General features: G+C 28.0%; 1 protein-coding gene across 2 annotated transcripts; it reads left to right on the top strand.

The window, feature by feature from the left end:
• The first annotated feature begins 354 nt into the window (after positions 1-354).
• LOC111641551 (rhomboid-related protein 3-like) lies at positions 355-27,434 on the top strand. Of its 2 annotated transcripts, none has more exons than XM_023387735.1 (7): positions 355-590; positions 4,834-4,857; positions 8,202-8,369; positions 8,478-8,648; positions 12,258-12,400; positions 13,592-13,704; positions 27,192-27,434. In XM_023387735.1, exons 1-7 carry the CDS (start codon positions 501-503, stop codon positions 27,302-27,304), a joined length of 822 nt encoding a protein of 273 aa, XP_023243503.1. In that variant the 5' UTR covers positions 355-500; the 3' UTR covers positions 27,305-27,434. The 2 variants fall into 2 exon arrangements, with proteins under 2 accessions (XP_023243503.1, XP_023243508.1); XM_023387740.1 differs by lacking the exon at positions 27,192-27,434 and adding an exon at positions 13,818-14,404.

The raw sequence follows: 27,434 nt of genomic DNA, 5'->3' as shown, positions 1-27,434 counted from the left end.
TGATTCCACTGACGTTCCAAACGCCATTGTCAAACGTCTAGGCTTACAGGAAGGCGGCGCTGAACGTCCGACGTACACGTTTTCGCGTTGTAAAACGTCGGCCGCAACTTCTCTATTAACGTGAAGAAAACCCGGAAAACTCCATATGGCCAGACCGTCGGCGAGGCTCGAACCCAGGACTAGTGTTAAGAAGTTACGAATGGGACCGAATCCGATTTGCTGCTTTAACAATTTATTTTTAAGAAGCAATAAAATTGGTTTTAAAACATTTAAAACGGTATTATTTTATATTTAAAATTTAAAATACAAAAACATTAAAATTATTAAAGATTAATGACAATTTATCATCACCAGGTGGCGAACAATCCGAGCCATAGCGTGGTGAGAGGGTTGGGCCGGTTTAGTGTAAACAGAGTAATGTAGTAAGTTATCGAGTGTTTGTGTTTGACAGTGCGGTTTGTTATTACACGTAAATATTGACATAACGAGTAGAAGAGAAGATGACATCGACGACACAGGAACTGAATTTAAAATATCTGCCGTCTAGTTCACGAAAAGCTAAGGATTACGATGTTATTGAATTAGAAAGGGTAATTAATTGTTATCTTGATATAAAATTAACGAAATAAGTTTATCAGCAAATGAAATTTTCGTATTGATATGTAAATATATATACAATTGCTTATATTCTAGCTTGTTATTCAAACAAATAAGAGAAAACCAGTAAAGCCATGACTAGTAAAAACAGCTGTAGAATTTGTCAATTTCGTGTTTCGAGATGACAAGTGCAACTCGTGAGTGAGGTTTTTGGTATCTTATTGGAGCCATAGACCGGGTGCGGGCAACTGCGACAGGCATTAATATTTTGTGTGTCTCACGTCGCACAAAATATTAATAAATATATCAGTTTCCCACCTTAAGGAAGCATGCTGCAAAAATTCAATTGTTATTTTCTAAACTTATGCGTGTGAGCAGCTTTTACTGTGCCCACCAGTGGTCGAGTGGATAAAACTGCTAAACACTGCGATTGTGGATTCGTGCTTTGCCGACGGGCTGGCTGTGCTTTCTAGGTTTTCTTTGCATTGGTAATGCCTAAATGGGGACTGGTTTCCCGTAAAAGACCTCCTGAAAGGCACTTCCCCCCTTGGCATTGCCTTAATCGAATAAATAAGCCTTTTTCACAGTGTAAATTCACTGCAGAAAAAGCTTTTTTCTATTTAGTAAAAAGTAAAATGAGAAACTGGCTAATGGACATGTGTCAGAACTAATTTAAAGCTATTCGAACATATTATTCTGATTATTGTGACTATTATTCGAACATAAAAACTTCAATGGCACAAGCAAACTGGAACAATATATATAGAATCTCACCTAAATGCAAAATTTACAGCAATGAAACACCCAAATTTGGTTTTTGAACATTTTTGGCCACTCCTTTATTGGCCTTCTTTGGGCCATTCTATAAATAGAAAAGTTATTTTCGTTTTACATTTCCTGAAGAAGGCCAATAAAGGAGTGGCTGAATTTGGGTGTTTTGTTGCTGGAAATTTTGCATTTAGGTGAGATTCTAGACTATTATTCGGCCATATTGCATATATTGCATTTGGATTGGTTCTGGGAGTCAAATTACATATACTTATATAGTTTATAATCATATATGAGTAAATAATTGTGATGTACTCACATTTAAAAAAAATATTTTTTTTCTTGTGTGTAGCCTGTTTCAGCTGAAAATTTTCAAATGTGGCCCATATGTAGAAAAAAGTTGCCCATCCTTTCTGTAGACTATATCTGTAGGAGTAGAAAAGTCAAGAGAACTGATGATCTACATGTGAATCCTCCCGAGATATAAGCTCCCCAAAATTAGCATGTCTGGAACTTTAAAGACCTTGATATTGGTGTGTTATCCTATGGGCAAAAAGGACAATTGCCTGGAGTCCCAAATGAATGCTTTTATAAGAAAATACTTTCCCAAAAATTTCCCCAAAGAAAAATGTCTATACTGTACATGTGGTGCCCTAATTCAAATTTGCCTGTGAAACTATAATGCACCAGTGACTCTTGAGGGTTTTTAAATCCCTCATTCAGATTGAAATTTTACCATTTTAAGCATTGGTTCTGTTTTTGAATCTAATTTTCAGATTGTATGCTTGAAATCTTACATATTATTAATAAATGAAAAAAGAGCAAGTCATCCTGTAATTTATGATTTTTAACATTTAACTTGTTTATATTTAATAAAAAATTGTTTAAAATATAATCATACAATATTTAAGATGTAAAGTAGAAGATTGATTTAAATTGTCTAAATTAAAATGAATGATTTTGGTAAAAATGATTTTTCTCTATTTTCATATATTGAAAGTTTTGTTTAGAAGTGAAAGTGGAAATAGATAGTCACTTACAATTGAAGGGTTTGAGTGTAAAAGGTGCACATAAAAGTGCATTTTTTAAGGTATCTTCACTGATGTTACTCTGCCTAATTCCTAGCTTGTGAAAAGATCAGAAGTGTCAATTTATACTCGTAGAGAGAAAGCAAAGTCATAAGAGGTTCCTGTAATTATGCCTTTTAAAAATAAAGAGAAAAATTTGTTAACGTTTAAACAGATTTTAATTCAACCAAACCTGCAACTCCCACTTACCATGTGATTGCATCACTAATTTTGCTACTTGGACCTTTGTCTTATCCTCCCTTCCAGAATCTATTAATTTGTGGGCATTGCATAGCTTGCACAGGAGTCCTGCTTCAGGCTGATTCTTTTCTTCCAAAACTTTCTAAATTAATTATTAAAACGTTAATTATAATTATTAAATTTAGCAAGAGATAGCACCTAATGCCTGTCTCTAGTGCCAAATTACTTAGCATTTAATTAATAATAGTAGTAGTAATATAGTCCGATATAATTTGGCAATCATTTGGCTTGAACAATTTATTCTACGTTTGATTTGCCTGATAATGGCAATCTTGCATTTTGCCAAAATTACTCATATATTTTGATATGTGATGTGTTTTGTTTATTCATTAAAATCTGTTCTAATGTCTCCTTAGTTTTCTCCTTATTTTTATTACTGACATATAATGCCACACTTATGCTTATTATGCCTTTTAAAGGAAAAACAAAAAAAGGAATTTTTATCTGCATTTTTTTCCAAAACTACATTTACATAGGTTACTATCTTACAATCTGGTTCCTTCAAACATATCAAATAAATATTTTTTTAAAGAAGAAAATACATTAGAAGATTTTGGTATTTTTTCATACATACCGTTTTAACAGATTTTAATAATGCTTGATGTTAGAATATTATAGTAACTAAAGCTTTATTTGATATTTTTGTGAATACGGGGGCGTAAGGCTCCCGTTCACTTGACAGGACATCTAATTGACTCTCAATTGTCAGGCGAGTGGATGGAGAGAATTTGGGGTTGACGATAAGGTGACGGATGTGATCGAGTAAAGGAGACTACCATCCTTTTAACAAATAAAATAACAATTTATTAAAACAAGCGAATTAATCAAAGACTACACAAATTGCATTTCTACCGCCTAATATGCTCTAGAGAGAGTTTCCCTCGTTCATACCTCTTTATGGAGTTCCTTGATAGGTTTAATTCCAGGGAGGCGCTTAAATGTTCAAATCTATTATCCACAGGAACACAAATTTAAAAAAGATTCGCAACTTTTGCAATGATTTTATTCGAGGTTCATTGGAGATCGGAATTCGGTGGGTTTGGAAGATCGGCGCGATGTCGTTAGTCCTGCGTTCGTTCGTAGACTCTCCAGTGAGGGGGTAAGAATGGTCTTTTATAGGTTTTAGTGGGGAATTTCCACCACGTGATCGGATGTTCATGAGTTAAAGGTTATAGGTGTTCCAGGGATCTAAAACAAATGACGACATTTAGATGCTAACTGTAACTTGCAAGACGAGATGCAAGTTCTGCAAAGAACAATGGATGTTGCTAGTTATGACCGGAAAGTTTACACAAGCCTGGTTTTCCTTCTAGGGCGTTACATAAATGAGAGTTTAATTAACGTTTTTGTTAATAAAAGAGTGGGATTTCCGTCACAAAAATTCCGGATCTCACATTTTAAATAGTTTAGTAATCAAGTATGAATCATAATATGTGTGAAATTAGCTTATTTTATAACTAAATTTGGCTTTAAAATAGCATAAGAGTAAAATGACTGCTTAGTTTAATATAGTTAAATAATTTTCATTAATTTAGACATCAATAAATGTAAATATTGGATTGTGAATTATATATATATATAGTTTGCAAACTGACAAAATTAAAATTACAAATGAATAATTTATTTACTGTATTTGAAATGAAAGTGAAAAATGATAAAATCCATAGATTAAAGTTAATTTTATCCATTGTATTTTTCATAATATTTTTCAAAATTTCCAATCTAATCTGATTGTATTTTAAAATGACATCATTCGTAAAGCATCTTGATTACATCATATTAGAAAAAAATATTTCTAATTAAATATATACAACTCTTTTCAAACCTTATTTTTTATTTAAAAACATTATAATTAGATGAAAAAAAAATAATTGAATAAAATTAAACTAAAATATACTATAATAATACATATTGTAATGTTTAAAAGAAATACAATATTAATTTTATGCTTTTTTAATCAACTAAAAATTTAGTAAAACCTGTTAAGTTGAAAAATAAAATAAATTAATATTATAAATACATAAATAATAAGGATTTAATAACATATTTAACAATTAATATTGTAGTAATTATAAAAATAATTATATTTAAAAACTTCAAATTATTATACGTAATTACATTTTTAAAATTTTTATTACAGTTATGGAAACCAGTGTTTGACCGAGTAAGTATTATTGAAAAATATATATTTGTGTATTAAGTTAATTTTATATTACTGTATTTAAAATCGTATGCATTTTAAATGTATGCTTTACAAATATATACAAAAACAATGTTTTCTGAGAGAGCAAATAAATTATAAACTTTGATGTATATTAAAAGCATATGTTGTATTAAAGTCAATAGCACTCTGAAATTTAGTTTATTGGGGGTTAAAAATTCAGAAATTTTCAGGGTTCTTAACAGCCAAAAAACTGAATTTCTCTTCACTATTGATTAAATTGTAAACTTAAAAATAAATTGAAGTTATTATTATTATTTTAGATTATCTTAAAATATTTTTTTATTAATAAAAGCTAAGCACCAATAATAATTTTTAAGCATTAAAACATAGGATGTTATCTTATGCACTTCAACTTAAAATCAAATTCAAAACAAGTAACAGATTTTTAGAAATTGAATACATTTAAGTCTATTTATAGACCATCAGGATACACTCCAATTTGAAAAAATTCTAATTTTTTTTTTTAGAATGTTTCTATTTTCGAATTGAAATGTATCCTGATGATGGTCTATGAATAGACTGAAAATGTTTGATTTTTAATGATCTGTCATTTGTTGTGGTATTGGATTTTAAGAGAAAATAATCTGTATAAGGGAAAGTTAGTGGCTTATTAATAATTTTTGAATTAATTAGTATCATAATTTATTTCAGATTCATAAATGTATGGTTAAAATGTATAATGCAATGAAACATTTAATAAATCTGTAAGACCTTTCAACTAATTACATAATCTTTGAGAGGAATTTTATTTTCTTTAAAGAGAGAAAAAAAATGCACTAATTTGAAATATTTAAGCAAACTTATATACTTTCAAATACAGTAGAGCGTCGATTTTTCGAAAGTCAATCATCCGAAAGAATTCCAGTCGGCAAATTTAAATTTTCACCAGTGCTGTGGCGCTTCAATCTTTGGCTATGTCTTGGGCTACTCAAATATTTTACGTTTTTGATACTAAATTAACTTCTGCAGTATATTTTTTTTATTGTTTTTATATTTTTCAATATATTTATTTTGTTTGTACAAAATAAAAAAATAATTTTTAACGATACAATAGTCTTCATTAGGCTTAACATCGACGAAAATTCAACGCGAAGCGACACGCAACGGATAAAAATTTCGACATTGGATACGTTAAACTATTTTTTCGTACGTAAATCAGTTATCCAGACAACCCCAGTCCCCAATTGATTCGGAAATCGACGCTCTACTGTATTTATAAATCCATCCAATAAAGACAATGTGAAGTGGTTTACATTAGCTTCTTCAGAATTGCATATTTCTCTGTATTTTTTTAAGATGGTTTATTTTACATAAAACATATTTTACTATTTTACCTGGTAATAAAAGTGAATACAAAAAAGTAAATGTAACAGTTTATGAAGGATTTATTATTTTGATTCTGACAAAGGTTAATGGCATTGTTAGTATTATGACATAATTAACATGTAGAAATAATTAATTTTGCAATGCTGTTAGCATTCACTATATACATATTTCTTAATATAATTAATATCAATTAAAAACATTTTTTATTTATGTAATCTCTTGTAATTATCATATCTCTTCTTTAAACGCTTTTAATTTTTTATCTACTAGACATTTTATTAAAGTGATGTTCGCTATTCATTATTATGCTTCTTTATGGTATAATTAAACAGTTCTTAACATTTAGATTATCTCAATGAACCGTATATATGCAAGTTTTCAAATTTATTTAAAACCTTGATATTATTATATGAAAATTGTTTGTTTCAATTGTATTCAATTTTATTCAACAAGTGTTTCAATATTTTCCAAACAATAGTATTGTTTGGAAAATATTTTATATTTTAAAATGTAAACAGTATGTGGGCAATAATAGCAGTATAAAAATGAAAATTAAATAGTTCTTTATAAGTTTTGCAAGTCACATTTATGACAATATTAAAGGATGTGACTTGCAAAATTTATTATTGAAGGTTAATGAATTCTAATATATTTTTTAAAATTTGTACAAATGCATGGTCTATATATTTAGATTTTTGTTAGTATTGTTTAAAGGTTGTATAGTCTTTCAAAGTTGTGAATGGACACTTGCTATGGTTATTTCTTGTCTCTAGAAATTTACCATACAAATCTTTTACATTTTGAAGATATCATTTCTTGTTAATGTATTATTTTTATAATGACATTTTATTTTTATCACTTAAGTTCTTAAGGATTAATGTAAATTTTAAATTGTTAGGATTTTCAAATTTGTGAAGTGAATTGTCTTTCTAAATAAAACATGTTTTTCTTAGTTAGTCCTTTCCTTTCATACACTAAAAAAAAAAAAGAGTAAAATATGTCTTTTTCAAGTATTTTTGACAAATTACATATTATCTGAAGGTTTACAACACAGTAAATTGGAAATTTTTTATTACATCAAAAATTGAATATTGTTAACCACTTTAAATGAATTAAGCCATTTTAAACCATTTATCTCGATATAAAGCTTCAACAAAATTAATATTTAATACAAAGCTAAAATTAGTAATATTTGCCAGATATAATCAGTCACTTTTATAACCACTTAAAAGGGGTTTTTTGGAGGAATAAACCTAAATGTTATGTCCTTTGAATCCAACACTCATCAGAGTTCAAGAATTACTCAGAAAGCAATTAATTAATTCTCAGATATTTTATTTAAATGCATTTTGGATCAGAATTCTTGTCTCTTCAGTAAAGATACAATCCGCAACAGAGCCTATACTGATATTTCAGACTCTTTGAAATCAATCACAGTAACAAAGTAAGAATTAATATTAAGACATAAAAAATACATACAAACAATGGAATCCTGTTGTAATGAACTTGAAGGAATCCCAAAAATGTTTGTTAAATGTTTGTTAAATGAAAGTTTGTTGTAATAAAAATATACATAAATTATTATCAAGCAAGTTAAATAGTTAAATAAGAAGCCCGTATTTGAAACAAAGATGCTATGCAAATATGTGTTATTTATATTAGTTTCTTATACTTATTTCATGTAAATAAAGTAATTTAGTTCTGAAATTTTCAATTTTAAGTTATGCTCCAAATCAGATTTTTTTTTTTTTATGCTTTGGTTTCCTATACCAGAAGTTTCTATTCTCAAAATGGTCAATTTTAAAATATTTGATTATATATATATGTGTGTATATATAAAGCACGGAAGTGTTAACTTGCATTAAAATATTTATAAATTTACTCATAGATATTATTATACAGTTTTTATTAAATTAATTTTAGTATTCATTGTGATAAAAGCATATTTTGTTGTTCAGTATGATACAGATAATGATGGGAAAATTCCATTACAAGAATTGAAAAATTTATTAACAACAGAAGCTGATATTAGTAAGGATTTACCTCCTGAAGTAATAAAAGAGATTCTAGAATGGGCTGATTTAAATAAAGATAACTATTTATCTTATTCTGAATTTGAACATATGGTGAGTTACGTTGTGTTTACTTTTGGTTGTTGTAATCTTTAATTTTATATTAAAAATTTATGTCATGTTTTAAATAAGTGATTGATTTAAACTTTTTTTAAAATAAAGATGCATGCAGCTGATTTAGGTGCTGCGAGACCAAGATTTCATCGTTTAGTACGTTATGCTGCACTGGCTGTTATACCAAAGAGTCACAGAGCCATTGTTGTGAGACATTATATTGAACATTATGACTGTATGCCTCCACCTATATTTTTACTGTTAGTTAGTGTTATAGAGGTAAGATTACAGTTTTTAAAAAAGAAAAAATACTATAATTAAAAAATTAAATCCAAAATAGTTCAAAACAAAATTTAAGCACTCTTATTAAAATACAGTGGTACCTTATACTTTGAATTTAATTTACTCCAGGAGGCTGTTTGAACTTTGAATCACTTGAAGTCTGAATCGGTTTTTCACATTAGAAACAATGGAAAGTGAATTAATCCATTCCCAGACCTTAAACAATACTCATTTCAATAAACTTAAAATAGCAAATACACATAATTTAAGGTAAAAATAACAATTAAATGCTTTAATAATAAATTAAAACATAAAAAATGAAATAAAATATAATAAAATGAAAATTACTATCACACAGTTCTTGGATGCCATGGTTAATAAGTAAATGTTATATTGGATTGAACAGAAAGTTTTTGGGTATTTTTTAACAGCTGTCATTACTTATCCTAGCTGTGTGATTTAATTATAACAGTTCTGAATTTAATACACTATTGCTAATGTGAGATTGTATTCTTTGTTTAGAAGCTTATTTTAAACTTCACATTTTGTTTGAATAAAATCAAGTTTAAATGTCCTCAGATAAAAAGCATATCAGGTATAATATGAGTTTTAAAAAGGATGTAACATTGCATAAATGGTAAAAAAGAATTGCAATGTCTATGGGGAAGAAACTTTGAACATGTCACATGTGATAAAAAATAAAAAATTGCCAGGACAAATTATGACATATATATAGAAAATATATTTCGTCTTGACTATACATACATAGATGAGTCTTTGTCTACTTTCTGTCCTTTCACACGCTGTACAAGGCAATAACAATTCCACCGGCGAAGTCGACCTTTCTATGTAGGCTACCGTTCGCCTTTGCCGGTGGAATTGTTATTGCCTCGTACAGCGTGTGAAAGGACAGAAAGTAGACAAAGACTCATCTATGTATGTATAGTCAAGACGAAATATATTTTCTATATAAATGTCATAATTTGTCCTGGCAATTTTTTATTTTTTATCAAATGTAATTATTAATTTGTTATGCCACTGCTAGAGGATGTTTTAACTGTTTTACATTTTACGGCGAACGGTAGCCTACATAGAAAGGTCGACTTCGCTGGTGGAATTGTTATTGCCTTGTACAGCATGTGAAAGGACAGAAAGTAGACAAAGACTCATCTATGTATGTATAGTCAAGAAGAAATATATTTTCTATATATATGTATGTCACATGTTGTTTAAAAAGTTTTTAGGAAATTTTAAACTAAGAGATGGAAAATATAGCAGGAAGAAATTATTAAAAATTGAGAAATAACAAGCAATATATTTATATAACCAAACGCACCAAAAATAAAGTGAAAAAGTACTGAAAAGTTAAGAGCATAACATAAGAGTGAGAGACAACTTGGGCACACAACAGATGGCATTTAGACTTCAAGGGCATCTTTTTTTCCACTGTGTGCACAGTTTGAACTTTGAAGCATTGTTCAGACTTTGAGACCGATTTTCGTCAAATTTAGCATTTGAATTCTGAAGCATTCAAAGTTAGTGTCATTTGATGTACAAGGTACTACTGTATTTTGCATTACTTTGAGAGATAAGTTCTATGTAATATAAATTAAATGTTATTTGAGGCATTGCTATGCATAGATATATTTTAAAATATATAAAATTTATGAAATGGCCTGTAAGAATAAATATAAGAATTATAATTCATAATTAATTTACTAATTTTTTCTGTATATTAAAATGTATTATCTTTCTGATTACAGTTGTTCTAATATGACATTTTAATACAAATAATATAAAGACAGAAAGCAAAATAGCTTTCCTCAAACAATACAATACCAAATATTCTAATTAAATTGTTATAATACTGTACATTCAAATTTTGAAATTTAAAATATTAAAAAAAATTTTATCTATAAATTGTAAAATTCACAAAAATGTAAAAAATCAAAACTGAAAAATATGATAAATCTATACATTAAACATTAGCCTATTAGTTATGGCTATAATTAAAAGTAGATNCTCTAGTGCCAAATTACTTAGCATTTAATTAATAATAAATCTAATTTTAGATAACAAAATAACTAAATACTAAATTTTTTGAAATTTATTTAGGCTATGCATTGATTAGTGAAACTGAATTAAAAATTTTTGTAAAAACAGATAGTTCTGTATCTAGTGTTTATGAGATTTCTTTTATAATTTCTGTCTCTGATTCAAAAAAGTTTAAAAATGCTTGAAAGTTAGGCAGTTAGTCATAAGCTCCATAATAAAATAGAAAACAGATTTTAGTTCAATAAATCAAAAATTTTAATAAATAAAATGTTTTCAATCAATTATATGACAATTATTAGCATTTAAAATCACACTCAAAACTCTGTAGAACAGAATGATGTAGAATATTTTCAATTTAATAAACTTAATTCTAAAAGGATCAATTTTCTGTACATGGTGTTAAGATACAAAAATTTATAACAAATGTTAATTTTATAACAGTATTATTACATCATTACACTTCTGCACACAATTTATAAACATAAGAACAAAATAAGATTATAGTAGTCTTATATAACAAATTTTTGAAAATAATTATACAAATTAAATATTGTCTTATATCAGATATGTGAAAAAATATACAAAAACTTCTCATCTTTAATATTTTCTAATTTAAAGAGATGGTATCAGCATTGTAATTCATGAGTTTTGTTACATAAACAAAAAATATGAAGTGTAAAACTTCTATTATATCTGTAACAGTCATCACATAGAATATAATTAAAATAAAAGAAAGGGTGAATTTAAATTGATAGTAAAATTAAATTATAATAGAATTATAACAATAATAAAGTCATAATACAAATAAAATAAAAATATACAAGGGTGGTTTTTTTTTCAACTTTCGATGGTCCGTAAAACAAAGACAAGTGTAAATAACAAAATGAATTTATTACCATAAGTTAGGTACAAACATGGTTACTTTTCAACTTAATCATCATGAAGATTGAGGCATTTGTCTATCTGTGGACAATATTTGAAATCCCCTCTTCGTAGAATGCTGCTGTCAGTGATTGAGATGGATCTTAACATTGTTTTGAATATTGTCATTAGTCTTCAAACCTCACCCCTGCTAACCAAGTTTTCAGTTCAGGAAAGAGGTGGAAGTCTTCACACATTAAAGGTGTGAAGACTCACCTTTGAGACTTCCACTTAGCTCAACTTTTTAAACACTCAGCATATAGCCCTGATTTAGTGCCAAGAGACTTCTTCCTCTTTCAAAGATCGTCTACAGATCGACAAATGCATCAGTCTTCATGGTAATTATGTCAAAAAGTCAATGTTTGTACCTAACTTTTGGTAATAAATTCGTTTTGTTATTTACACTTGTCTTTGTTTTATGGACCATCAGAGGTTAAAAAAAAAACAGCCTATGTATTTGGAGTTCTATCAAAAGAAAATTTGATTCTTATAAATACACTTTTTCAATTGATTATGCATACTGTACTGTACATTCTAATGTAAATAAGTTACTTTTGTATTATGATTGCATTTTAAGAATAAATATTAAAAGTATATATTTTTTTATTAATTTGCATTTTAACATTTTAGCTTGCTGTTTACATTTACTATTGCGTCAAGTTGGATGAGTTCAGTGCAACCGGGCCTGTTCCTATTGATAGTCATCTTATATATAATCCATATCGCAGATATGAAGCTTGGAGATTTTTAACATATATGCTAATTCATGCTGGGTATGTTGTTGTTAATTGCAATTTTTGCATACATTAGAATTAATAAATGCAAAAATATAAAAAAAAACTTTCTTGTTTAATAAAAAGTTCAATATTTTCCGATAAAAGAAATGTTACAAAATTTATATAAATTTTTGAAAATAATTAAAAAACAGGTTTTTTTCAGGAACATTTTCATATAAAAAATTATTTCATTATTGATAAAACAAAATTTTAACTTTTTTTCTATTACCTTATTTTTTTATTTTGTTTTTTATATTTTTGTATATCTTTATTTGTTTAATTAGACTAATTATATGTTTATCTTATATTAATAACTTACATTTATATAGTTGAATATAGATTTTTTTATATGTATTTTAACTGACAAAAATCTTTACTTTTTAATAAAATGATGTTGAGAAGAAAATGTGTTATCACTTTCTAGACACTCTTACAAAATTGTCTTTAAATGAATGTAATTTTAAATAAACATAACTGTGTCTACGTTTAGATTAGCTTAAAAATGAGTAAAAGTAAAATTGTTATATAAATATTGTACAGTATTTGCTAATTTTCATAATTGAGTAAAGAAAATTTGAATCTATTTTTTTATTTGGCATTTTTATATCAAACTTAACAGTCATTTGTCAAATTTTTTCATATTATATTTCCAATGCTTTATTACCTAACATTCTAATATACATATATGAAAAATAATTCAAAAATATATTAAATTTGTCTACATGGCATTGCTTCTCTGTCTTAATGCAATAGAACATTTGTTTAATTGAAAAATACCACTGTTTCATATTATATAAAAATATTTATAAAATAATTGTTCTGCTACTTGTCTTTTCAAAGATTTATTTTTGACACTAAAATTACTTTTAATTTTGTTATTAAAATATTGGGTTAAAGTTTCCTGCATTGCATTTTTCATAGAATGAAATGCTAAATAATACTTGATCATACAACTTGATAACAATTATTATAGATTATGAGACTTTATTATAGACTAATGAAAACTTTATGAACTAACAATTTCGCTGACTTTCAGAAGCTTTATTTTAAGTTGTTGAAAAGTTTAATTAAAAAACAAAGTATTAAATGCTTTGCAGTTTATTAATATATTAACACACTAAATACTTTAAAAATCAAAGAAGTATCAATCCAATTTATTTTTTAAATTAAAATTTAAATAAATTACAGAGCGGTCCATATATTTTTCAATCTTCTTGTCCAAATAATACTTGGAATTCCTTTAGAAATGGTGCATAAATGGTGGCGTGTTGGTCTTGTGTATATGGCTGGTGTTATAGCTGGTAAGAAATTGTTTCTTCAGTAATAATTTGTAATTGAATATTTAATATTAAAAATATTTTTGTTTCTAAAATTTTTCTTTTATTTATTTTTTATTTGTCATTTGATGTTTCAGGAGCATGTTGAAAACAGTAGTTTAGTTGAAAAGAATACCAAGAGAAATTTAATTTAAAGCATATTAATTGCTAAAATACATATTTCTAAAATTAATGCTGTTTAAATATTTTTAACCTGACTTAAATTTAATATAATATACTTAGGTTGTTTAAAAATTATTAGCAGCACTGGAACTAAGCAGCTTATCAGTGATTTGATGAATGCATACTCTGTAATAAACAACTTTTGCTAACATGTATATAGAAGTGAATGAAGTTTAAACATCACTTAATCATATAAATTACTAAATACCATATAATAACTCTAAAAGCATATTAGCAAATATAGACTGCTTCACCAAAATCCAAATTATTATAAGGACAGAAGATATGATAGCAATGCAGAAAATTGCTGGATATGCTCTGCATGACTGTCAAATGATTTATGTATTTTGAATTGAGAGAAGGAATAGTTAACACAAATTAGAGTTGATTGACTAATCATAGTAATTGATAAAGTTCATATCATAACTGTGAGATCATTAATAAATGGTTTGATCATAGATATTTACTAAGTAGTTTGGTGAGCATGCTGTTATATTTTGTATTATTCACAATTCACAAAATTTTGATATAGAATTTTTGAGTTTAGTATTTATAATACATAGAATAAATATGAATTTGCATTACATGATCATTTTAAAATTTCATTTTTGACTTTTCAAATTTTCATTAAAATGTAGATGTTAAATGAAAATTAAAAATATCTTTTAATCAGAGTTCTTATTTGTGATCAAATTTGATAGTAAAATATTTTTTCTAAATTATTATAATAGATAAAATAAATGACAGTAACTTAGTATTTTCACTAAAGATTATTATAATTATGAGATTTTAAAAGAGAATTTATAATTATATTTAGTTACTTATAATAATTAATTATTATTCCCATTATATTAACTTCTCAGGATTGATTTCATGTTCCTTGACTGCTATCTCTATATATCTCATCTTAGTTTCTAATTTACCATATTAAAGAGATGTTAAATGGAAGTCAAATTTCATAAATTATCAATAATTTCCTATTTATTGTAATCATTTACAATAATAATAATAAGTTATTGTTAATTTTTATAACTATTAATATTATTATCATTTTTGAAATAAGAAACAATCCTAAACCTAAACAGCTATGTTATGTTTGTGTTTGTTAGCTGCAAGTTGATTTCATAGTTAGGATTTGCTGTAAGTTAAGAAGTTTGATGATGATTAAGGTTTTCTTTAGTTAGTCTAATTCTATAATTATTATTTTCCTTTACATTAATTATGACTAATAATAATATTTTGTGCACTTTTTATAATTAAAGCAGCTAAAATTATATTGCCTAATTGGAGAAGCTCAATAGTGACAATTAGATTTAGTTCAATAAAATTTTTATTTTTAACTAACTTTGATGCTAGGTATATGTTATTTTGTTATCTAATTGATTAATCAAATTATGGAAATATAGACAATAGGAATACAATCTGTTAAGAAATTATAAGACCGCTACATTTTTTAGTTTTCTCAAAACTAACAATGTTTAATGGTTATTTATAATTCTGAATAAAGTAAATACAATAAATAATCACATTTTGAACATTTAGGAATCTTAACATATTTTAGTTATCAGTTTCACAAAAGTTAAATTTTCACTGTTAATAAATTATAAGACCACCATGAGAAAATGGTTTAATCCCTTTCTTTATGAAAAATTTCTGTGATGTCACATGACTAATTGTAAAGGTTTTTTAACAGTTTTCTTAAGTTTAATTTCAAGTGGCTGTGATTAAACACTATGCCAGCAAGAAGTGAATTGGGAGAAGAAGAAATCTAGAAAATTTATTATTATGCTGGTACTGGTTACTCAGAAAGAACTGTAATTGGTCTCCTTAATAAGTCCAAAACAATAATTCAGCATTGAAAAAAAAATTATGGACAGAACAAAAGATCTGGTCAAAAAATCATTATCTTCATGGAATTACAGGCATGTTTTTGGTCTGGCAACTTAACAGAACATGTTCACAAGAGAGATTTCATGTGAAGTTGGGGCAAAAGTTTCATATAAAACTGTTTGGAAAACATTAAGGAAAAATAAGAATGCAACTTACACAAAACTGAAGAGTAAGTAACAAGGAAGATTAGAATGGATCAAGAACTGTATATCCTGGTAACAGTGCAGTGTTTTCAGACTAAAAGATGTTCAGTATTGATGATCCAGATTGGAATAATGCATATTGGCATGATTTGCACAATGCACCTAAGAAACTTTTAGTAGACAAATGGGTGGAGGCTCTGCCATGGTTTGGGGAACATTCTGTTATGATGCTAAACTCGTTCTTGTTAAAATTAAATTAAAATTTGAAAATTATCAGGTGTTATTGGAAAAACATTTGCTCCCATTTAGATCACATTTTAGAGGAAGAAAATGGTACTACCAACAAGATAATGCAAGACTTACTTAAGGCTAATAAATTAATGTTTTACCTTGACCATCAAGAAGTCCTGACTTAAATCCCATTTAAAACATTTGGGAATTTTAAGTCAGAAAGTATATGCAAACAATTGCCAATTTTCAAGTGTTCAAGAACTTGAATGTGAAATTATGTGCCAATGGGATAATGTTGTCAATTATCTACTGCAAAAATTGGTAGAATCAATGCCAAACAGGCTATTTGAAGTTATATGAAGAAATGGAGCAACAATCAACTATTAATCAACAATAAAGTTATTTCTCAATCTTTGTTTTCATGGTGGTATTGTAATTTATTAATGGTAAAAATTTGACTTTTGTAAAACTAATAACTAAAATGTGGTAAGATTGTTGAATTAATTGTTCAAATGTGATTGGGTTGCAATTTGAAAAAATTGTAGACCTATAAATTCCCACTGTCATCTGTCTCTCTATTCATCTGTCTTTCTTTAATTTCGAGAACATAGATAGATGAAAGACGAGACCAGATATGGAAACCTTGGGTCAGAAGGTTCCGATTAACTATATATGAATTTCTGATACAAACCAGAAGTCACATTATTTTAATTAAAAAATTTTTTCCCAAAACATGTTAGATAGATGACCGGCACAACTCTATTGTTAAAGGAAAAGTATGATGTACAGGGGCAAGACTACTAATTTGAGATGGGAAGAATATATTTTAAATTAAATAAATTAAAAATTGCAGCTTCAATTCATAATTTTTTAACAGACTGTATTTAACATTTGGATTTATTGTACATTGTGTTTGTTTCCATTTGTATTTGTCACTGCAATGAAACATTTCTGAAATTATGCTGAACTTTTCCTGTTACAAAATGGTGAAAATATATCACTTGCATACACAGTAAATTTTAAATAATTATCTCCTCAGGAATTTTCATGTGCATTGCATTGACTGGTCTGTGTAAATTGTTTAATTGAAAGATTTTGAGAATGTGCATAATTAAATATGCATAAGTTTATATTCAATCAGTAATTTTTATGAAACAAAAAATATTAGCAGTAATGTGTATAAGGAATTTCATTGAAGATGAAATAAACTTACATAAACTATTATTTTGTCACATCAAAGAGAAAAAATATACATATATTGGATTCCTTTTGGTGATATATCAAAATATTTGCAGTTAACCTAAATTGATAATATTTTGGGCATTGAATAAATTCTTAGCCAGTGAAAATTTTAAAAATAATGCATTTAAACAACCAGTGTTGCTAATTTTTGAATGACCTCTGTACTATTATGGTGAATTAAGTTTGTGGATTGATTTCTTCACTTTTGTAATACTATTATTAAATCTAATTAATTTTCAATGCTAATATTGCTTGCCCTAACATATTTTGGTAAATTCAATGCAGCATAAATTTGACCTTAAAGTTATAATTTTACTAAATTTAATACAGCAGATAAAAAGAAAAACGTTTAAAAAATTATATAGCTTACTAATTTATAATATTAATCAATTAAAACAGAAACTCATCAAATAAGCGGTAAGTAAAAAATTAATAAAAATGTTTAGATTTATTACTACAACATTCAACAAATAATAAAAATACAGGAAATCCTTGTTAGTTCGAAATTCAAGGGATGAAATAATTGTGGCTTTGAATTATTCAGTTTCGAATTATTCGAGATTTACATACAGTATTTCTGTAGAATATGCCAAATGCCATGCAATTGATGTGATTCATTAAGAAAACAGAATACAGTTACATATATTACATATACAGAATGCTATTTTCATTAATTAGTAATTGATTAATAATAATAATAATATGAATAAACTGTGTATAAATAACATGTGTCCAGGAGAATCTCACAGGTTGCCAGATAGATATTATATAAACTAAAGCAGAATTCCTCAAAATAGAGCCCAAATTATTTTTAAAGTTGCCCAATTGCAGTAGCCTAGATCCTACAAATATTTCAATTTACTACTGGTAGCCCAATCTTATAATCCTGAAAAATTTTCTCAGAAATTTACAAAGTACACAAAATGATAAATAATTTAAATGGTATTATTTATCATTTTTCATTTTAATAATTTTGATTGCGTAACAAAACAATTTCTGATTTTTTTTCAGTTTATTAAATTTTATAAAGTTCAGGTAATTTATTAAGAGATAAATTTAACAAATATATACTTTTGTACATAAATTATATAGAATTTGTTAATGAATAATAAAAAATAATTTTTTTCTTTTTTTTTGATTTATGATGGTGGATTAATAACAGAATTTTAATAAAACATTTTATTTTTAATTTTAATAACTTGGCAATTATAAAATATATATAACTGTTAATTAGAAAAAATAAATAATTAAATCATTGGAGAAGCAAAACATATATGCTTAGGAAGTCAAATGCTGTTTTAGTTTGTAAGGAATGTGACGGTCAGGGAAAGTCATGGAAATTAAAACAAAAATTTGAGTAGGAGCCCGCTTATTGCATGGAGGCACTTTAGTCTAAACAAATGAGTTAACATACTCGTATGACAATTTAGACAGAATTTTCACTTTGATTTTGCAGTAGCCATATTTTGAACTAACTGAATTTCTTAATGTGTAAATCTATATATCCCCAGCCAGGACAAAAGTATGGTTATGAACTAATGGGATTTTGAACTATCCAAGTTTGAACTAACTAGAATTTCTTGTATATGTGAAATTTAAATTTTTATATGAAAGTATTGTATACAATTAATTTACTTTAAACTTTAATTAATAATTTAGTGACTTAATTATTTCCCTAAATATGAAATTTTAAGTTTTATAGAAATTTAATTGATTTAAAATTTTTCCGTAATTTAAGAAATAACTCTTAAAATGTTAATTAAAATGACATTAAATGTCTTAATTACATAATTATTAATGATGATAAATATCTTTATTACTGTTGATGGATGTTTCACAATGTTCTCTATTTGATGAGAGGCATCTCTGATCTCCATGTACTTAATATGCATGGTCTGATCAATTAAAAAATGAAAATGGTGTTAGATAAAATCTACTTAATATGTGCATTCAATCTAATATTTGTCAAGAATTCTGTGACTGAATATAGGCAGCACATTTCACTTCCTATACTTTAATTTGAATAGGAATTAAACTTAAAATCATTAATTTATTTGAAATACACACTCATTGACAAAACTTATGCATCATGAAGGAAGCATTGAATTCATATGAAACTTTATTAGTGCGAACACAACGACAATGGTAGTAAGCAATTACAATGTCATAACAAAGTGACAATGGATGGTACAATTTAAATGAACCTTTAGTACCTTGTAGGACCTTCTCTTGTCTGGACATATTTACAATACATTCAGAACCATATGCTGTCTATATATGTTGCCTATATGTCACCATGCAACAGATTTGTCCACAGATATAACTGTTGCCTTCATATCTTTTGCAGTTGTAAATGGCCAATGCTGGAATCCTGTTGGTCTCAAATGCTTGATGGGTGACAGATATGGAGATCAGGTAAATCAAGGAACTATGGCAACATTATGTAGATAGCAGAAGATCCATTGACATCTAATTTTGGTGTTTGGAGAGGTTTTATTTAGGGGAATGCTAAAATGGGATTGATTATGTTGTTATTAGTATTTTAAACAATAATTAAACTCTCACTGAATCTAATTGACTTTAAGAAACTGGTCCAAAATTCTGTTCAAAGTGACTTGGCCAGTAATTTGCAAGAGATTTTATAATTTTAATTGATGATGATAATGGACAATTATAACTTCGAAAAACTAATAACATAAAAGTTATTTAATATGAAATTAAATTTGGAAGCTAATTTCTATTAAATGATACTTTATTGGACTTTTTCAACATATTACATCAGAGTTGTAAACGGCTTTTATTATTGCCATTATTTAAAATTACTACTGTACTGAACAAGTTGATTTGAATAGAAAAAAATATTGGATTAGTTCTTAAAAATATTATGATTTAAATTTATCACCTGTCAGTTACCTTTTTCATCTTTAATTAATGATTAGTAAAAATTATTTTATTTTTTTAACCCTTTGGAGGGCATACCTATGGCAAATTGCTGCACAGTTTTGACAATGTATTGTTTAAGACATTGTACAAAGGTAATGTAGTATTCTCATAGAATATATTAGGGGCAGTCAAATGAAAACGAGACAGACTATATAACAAGTGTGGCACGGAAGTTGGTAATGCAGGTAGGTGTGTATATAGAAGTGCCCTCTATTGGGAATCAGGAAGGAACAGTGTGAACGTTCATCGCTGTGCCATTTGTCTGTTAGACGTGCTCAAAGTGAGGTCGGCGAGTCGTGTGTGTGTCCACCATCACTATGGAGGTCTGCTGCTCGTTGACTTTCTGGAACACAGCGCCACAATTAACACACAGCAGTACATAGAAACTTTGCAAAAATTGAAGTGTGCCATCAAATTCAAACACCCAGGAATGTTGACAGACAGCATCATTCTGTTGCAGGATAATGCCCATCCATATGTTACCAAGATTGTTTTGACTACGCTGCAGAAGTTTCTCTGGGAACTTCTGCAGCATAGTTTATACACATCCTCCATACAGTCCCGATTTCTCCCCATGCAATTTCCATATTTTTGGAATCCCAAAGAAAGACATTCATGGCCGTCAATTTGCTTCAGACAAAAAGGGTACAATCTGGGTACAATCATGGTTCCGTAGGCATCCGTAAACATTTTTCTATGAAGGCATTGACCATCTTGTCTCACAGTAGGATAAATGTATTAACAGTTATGGCAATTACTTTTGAAATAATAAACAGTTTACTTACTTTTTTTCCATCTGTCTCATTTTCATTTGACTGCCCCTAATATCATTATCTATGCACGAAATGGTTTTCCTGTTTTTAATCATTTAGTTGTTTCTGAGCTTTAAATTAAGTGATATTGTATCTCAAGTATACTTGCTGTTAAGTGCATTGTGAAGCAAATATAATTGGGCTGCAATTTGAAAATTGCAGACCTATAAATTCCCACTGTCTGTCTGTCCTTCTATGATCTCGCAAACAAAGTTAGATAGGTGACTGGCATGACACTATTGTTAACAGGAAAACTGTGATATACAGAGGCAAGACACTAAAATTGATAGCATATATTTTAAATTAAATCAATTAAAAATATGATTAAAAATTGCATCCCAGCATTGTGACGATGTTATAATAAATAATTGTATGTTTGTGTTTACTTTTTAATTTATTTTTTGTGTGTTTGAAAGGGTATGTTATGTTTTGCATATCCATTGCATAAATATCTGTATTTAATAATGCCATAGCTTTCAATAAATTCTTAGACTTGTATTAGTTTGAAAATATACCAAACAACTTTTGGGGTGCTTAGATTTGCATGATGTTTCTAGCTCTAATACAGCTTTGACTCCAAAGGAATTGGATGTTGCTTTAGAATTAGTTGTAAGGGAATTGATAGGAAAAGGGAGGAGAGCCAGAATTGATTGATTATGACACTGAAACTGAATCAGAAGAGTGAGAGATTATAGAAGATAATTGGGACAGTAACTCAGAACAATTGGCTAATTAGACAGATGACTTTTTGTAAAAGACAAGAACAGTAGAACAAAATTGATCTGTTAAGAATGTGATAAAAAACATCTGCAAGGAGCACAGTCATATAATCACTATGTGACATTTGTGAAAATTAGCAACAGATGGTGTTGGAATGACCTATTTTTATTAATCTAGATGATTTATTACTGCATTTATTCAATAAAAAGTTTGATTATTAAAGATTAATTTTCATTTATTTTATTCATGTTTTCAAAAATAAATATTTCAGGATATGAAATAATATTTTGTAAGCAGTATAATAGCCACAATGCACCCTCTCATGAATGCCATGCCCACCAAAGGGTTAACTAATGCTGATATATTTTTAATTGTTAAAAATGCTCAAAAACAAAGTAAAAACATTTTTAATATATTGAGGAAATCATAATTTAATACTAGATAAGTGTTTTGAAGCTTTCAAACTATCTTTAAATGCATTGAAAACTTTGTTCCAATGAAAATGAAAGCAAACAGTTTGACAGAACATTTCAAAAATGTGCTATTCAAAATTGTTTATGTTGCTTATGTATGAAAATGTTTGCTTAATTTGTTTTTACTGTTAAATTAAAAAGTTATTTATTTTATATTTTTTGAGATCCCATGAAGTGTTGACACTAGACACTGGACTTTTTCATGGACATCCACTTTATTTTCTTATGTACTGTAAAATACATAAGAAAATAAAATGGATGTGAAACTGATTGTTTTAATTTTCAATACACATTTTGGGCTGGTGCCTCTCATCTAGAGGATTTGATCCCGGGATCTCAAAAATCAGGATCCCAGGATCCTGACAACTTTTCAGTCCCAAAATTTTCGGGATTAAGTTTTACCTAATCCCGAGATTTTCGGGATTGACATCATTTTAAAAAAGTTGCAAAATAGACTGCATGAAGAGAAATGTTCAGTGCCAGTGCTTTTAACAGAATTGCTTGCCTATCATTTTAATATAAAATACAAGAAATTTTATTCCAAGCAAGCAGCAGAAATTAACCAAGTGGGCTTGCGATGCTTGCTTGGAATAAAACTTGTATTTTCAACTAAAATGATAGGCAAGCAGTTCTCACTGGGTTACTTGGTAATATACTTCATTTTTGTATTTTTGAATTTTTGCGGGCGCCAATCGATTTTCTGGTGCAGTCAAGAGCACTACTCAGTGCGTTTTACATGTCAATGTGTCAGCCATCTTGTTTTGCCAGTGTAGTTAATATAGACCCGACGCCTCTCACTTAGGGGGTCGACCTTAGGTGAAAAGGTTATGACCCTCGCCTTGCCCGCGATCTGTCAAGATGATGTGAGAAAGTCTTTTTACCTTTCGGGGTAGTGGTTTGCTGGACGCTGAGAGACTCGCACAGAGACCAAATTTACAAAATTAACGCGTTTATTTTTAGAAAGACATGCTTACAATGATCGAAACAATCGGGATTGTAGCCTTTACTCCTACAATCCCGATCCGTGTCGACCGGACTGTTTTCTTCCATCCTCCCCGTGTCCTCGAAGCTTATAAGTATTTACTAACGATTCCTCCAACTTCCATCAAACCTAAACGCGTTTTCTCAGCAGCTGCATATATGTGCAACAAATTGAGAAGCAGACTTGGTGATGAGACACTGGATGCGTTGTTATTTCTCAGATCATATTTTCGCAATTCAAATTAGAATGTTCCTATTAGATTAGTTTTCTTTATATTTAAGAAAAATGTGACTGATTAATATTATTTTTAAATACTTTTTGCTAAGAAACTTACTTTACTACCTACTTACTAGGTTGTTATATGAAAGTAGTCTATTTAGTCGATGTTAAGAGAGATTTTTGTTAATTTTCAACGTTTATTTGCATAGTTTGTTACATAAAGGTTTTTTCAATTTATGTGAGTTTAAAGAGATGTCAGTGATGCTTAAAAAAGAATAAATTTAACATGAAACAGTGATTTTAAGTCTGGTTAGTCTGACTCTAAGTCTGATTAGTTAGAGTGATTAAATTAACTAGGTGTATACCATAAAATACGTTGATTTTTGTCTACATTTTGATTTTTGATTTCTGTAAGATTTTCTTATTTTTTATTAACCCTCAATACCGAAATGATCCCGGGATTGAATAAGTATAATCCCAAAATCCTGGGATTAGAAATAAGGATCGGGATCGAATTCCCTACTCTCATCTGATACACATTTTCTACAGCAATTTTATTTTATTGTTGACATACATAAAACCAAAACAACACCACTGTGTACATTAAACCAGTTAAAAATTTCTAAAAATGTTGTAATTTTCATTTAAAGAATTACTTGCAGAGTTCCATTTTTTACATTGGATACAGTACCAATAATATTGCGCATACCATCGGACAGCAGCCATATAATACTTAACACAAGTTTAGCACTCTGCGAATCATCCCACAAACTTCACGTCCACGTTAATTAATTTGCATATATGCAAATTAATTAATGTAAAATATGTAAGAAAATAAAGTGGATGTGAAAAAGTGCAGTGTCTAGTGTCAATACTTGGTAGTGTCTCAAAAAATATAACATAAAAAGAGGACACTGTTTCAACATTGAGATGTTATTCATTTTGTTAAAAGTATTATTTATTGATTATTTAACATGCTGTTAAAAATGATTCTTTAAAACATGAGAAAAACAACATTATTGGAGTAGGAAAGCAAACACCACTTCCCTAGTTCTTTTGGATCTCTTAATTCTATCTTCAGAGAATAAAGTTTACGAAGAAGCACAAAACGTATACAAAATCAAACAACAATTTAAAAACAGACCATACTTTTTACTTTCAGTAGAGCACATTTTACAAATATACTTTATTTTTAAATTGAAAGCATTCATGAATGTTTTTATTCAGTTGAAATGGGATTTTGTATACATTTTATTTTGTTTATCTTTCTTGTTTTTTGTGAATTTTCTGTCTGAAGATGAATTTAAAAGATTTGATAGTAGTGGGAAAGTGATATTTGTTTTCCTTCTTTCTCCAATAAAGCTGTTTTTCTTGTGTTGGTTGAAGTTTTGTTTGGAATACTGATGCATATAATATGATTATCCCCTCTCTTGAAAATTAGGTCAATGTCTAATTAACCCAGTAATGATATTACAAAATTGTCATTTGGCATTTTTTATTTAGTATAAATATATATTTTTATTTGCTATTGTTAGAAGTTATTGTATGCTAAATGAGTTTTTGAGATAATTTCCATATTGTTAACTTTGCTCACTTTGAAACCAATATCCTTCTTTTTGTGTATAAAGAAACGTGTTAATTTCATTTAATTTTTATATTAAATTCTCCTTCAGCTGAGGACTATTAATATAATATATTTGAATGGAAGAAATTTAGAATGGAACTCCAACAAAATAGTTTGTGTAGTTTGTGTGTATAAAAGGAAAGATGTGGCTAGTTTAAATTGTAAAAATAAAATAGTTAGTTAAAATCATTTATAAATGAATAAAGAATGTAAGGTTATTTTGTTATACAAAGATAAAATCAAAATAATTCATATATGCTAAATTTATGGTTTCGAAATGAGTATGAACTTTTGCAAAAATAAATAAATAGATAAATAATATTGAGCAATATTCAGAGCAATGAACTATATAAGCTGATGTAAAGCAATAGCACTTATGCAACAATGTAATGAATGTGCAAAATAGTCTGTTTAACAGAGTGCAAATTATTATAGTTTACTGTAACAAAAATTTGGTGGAGATTTCAGAATCATGTAAATGAAAGCAAATCATAAAGGCTGTAGATAGTTAAAAAAATTAGAAGTATGATTATGTCAAAAGAATTGGAAAACTGGAAAAGGGGCAGACCTATCAGTGCAGAACTTTGAAAAGTATTATGGAATTATGCAAAGATCACTTGAGAACTGAGTCAAGTAAATTGTCAGTTAAATTATTTTTTAATAAGACAATGCAAAGACACTTACGGGGAAAATAACTATGGCTTGGTTTCAGAAAAAGGATCAACCTCTTGCCTTACATAGTTTGGATCTTAATATGATTAAAAGCTTGTGGGAGTGTCTAAAACACAGAGTTAATAAATTAAAACCAACAATGCTACAGCATTTCAACATCTTTCTGGAAGGATGAAATAAAATTTTCCACACCAAATTCAGCAACTGATTGATTTAATGCCTGAAAATATTGCTAAAGTGATCTGGCAAAGATACAACTCATCTAACTAAGTATTGAAATTTAGCACATTGTAAGAAATAAATTGACTTGAGTCAAAGAAACTTTTTGCATATTCATTACTAAAGTGTTACACTTTATTTTTTATGATCAGTCATGTATACTAAAGTTTTGAAATTTGGCAGAGTTATTTTTATATATAGGGCATTAATGCTACTAAGTTTGGCAGTTAAAGGTCAAGGGATGGAGAGATAGGAGGTTGTGTCATATCTTAATTAATTAATTGGGTCAGATGTAGTGAAAGTTTTACTAGTTATTAGCATTTAGAATTTGCTCAGAAGTTCACTCCTACACCCAAAAATTATTTTTTAATAAAATCTCATAACAGATGGAGTCACACATAACTTTAACTTTGTAAATTATGATTGCTGGAAAAGTCAGGCATGATCTCTTGTCAGCCTTATTTTTTTTTGTACATTTAACATTACAAGAAAGCCAGACATCTTTTTACATATTGATTAGTTAACTTATTTGTAGTAGGATTTAAAATTTTTTTTTAATACCATCTTAAAAAGATAAAATATTGTGAGGATTAATAAAAAATGTATTGTTAGATGTTTAGGATAATTTTATCATTTTACTAAAATGCACTATTGATATTCTATTTAACATATTATGATACTGCTTACATTATTGATGAGACTATGTCTTGTCTCTAAAATTGTGCTGCTGTCAACGGCTGTACACCTTAGAGGTATGAAGGAGTGCATGTTAGGAGTTGCAATTTGGCACAGAGTGTTTGGTGCCCAATCATGCGCACATAAAATAAACCAGACTTTCAGGTAGTCGGGACCAAGAACTGGGTCAAAGGAAAATACAAAATGCTGAGACTGTTTCTACAAACAGGTGCAAGTGAGAGATTTGCACATGTGTTGCTCGCACTCTCTGAGACATAGACTCGTCCCAAAAATAGACTTTGCCATTTTACTTGTTATATATTAAAAATTAATATTAATATTTGTTTTTTAATGTAATAATTATGAATATTCATAAAATTATAAGAATAATATTTATTAATATATACTTTTATGTGTAAGAATAATAATATGCTTTTTAAATAGGATCTTTAGGAGCTTCAATATCTGATCCTAAGACATTTTTGGCTGGTGCTTCAGGTGGAGTTTATGCTTTAATTGCTGCTCATCTTGCAAATGTTGTTATTGTAAGTGTATAAAGTGAATATATATATATATATATATACATATATATATTGAAATGATGAGCCTTTTAGGCATATTTTTCTTAATATGACTAAATACATGATGTTTTTACACATTTTCTGAACTTTGTTGCAGCTCTTATAC

Source organism: Centruroides sculpturatus, unplaced genomic scaffold (assembly GCF_000671375.1).
Source record: "Centruroides sculpturatus isolate CEXI.00-Female unplaced genomic scaffold, Cexi_2.0 scaffold151, whole genome shotgun sequence".
In the NCBI taxonomy this organism is placed as follows: Eukaryota; Metazoa; Arthropoda; class Arachnida; order Scorpiones; family Buthidae; genus Centruroides; species Centruroides sculpturatus.
Note: the sequence above shows the minus strand (reverse complement) of the source record. Positions and strands in the feature narration are given on the sequence as shown.

Bases quoted from the DNA above. Each gene is read 5' to 3' on its own strand.
- LOC111641551 (XM_023387735.1), top strand. From the start codon at position 501: ATGACATCGACGACACAGGAACTGAATTTAAAATATCTGCCGTCTAGT. The intron at 4,858-8,201 runs GTAAGTATTATT...TTTGTTGTTCAG, and splicing joins GGAAACCAGTGTTTGACCGA to TATGATACAGATAATGATGG. The intron at 8,370-8,477 runs GTGAGTTACGTT...TTTAAAATAAAG, and splicing joins ATTCTGAATTTGAACATATG to ATGCATGCAGCTGATTTAGG.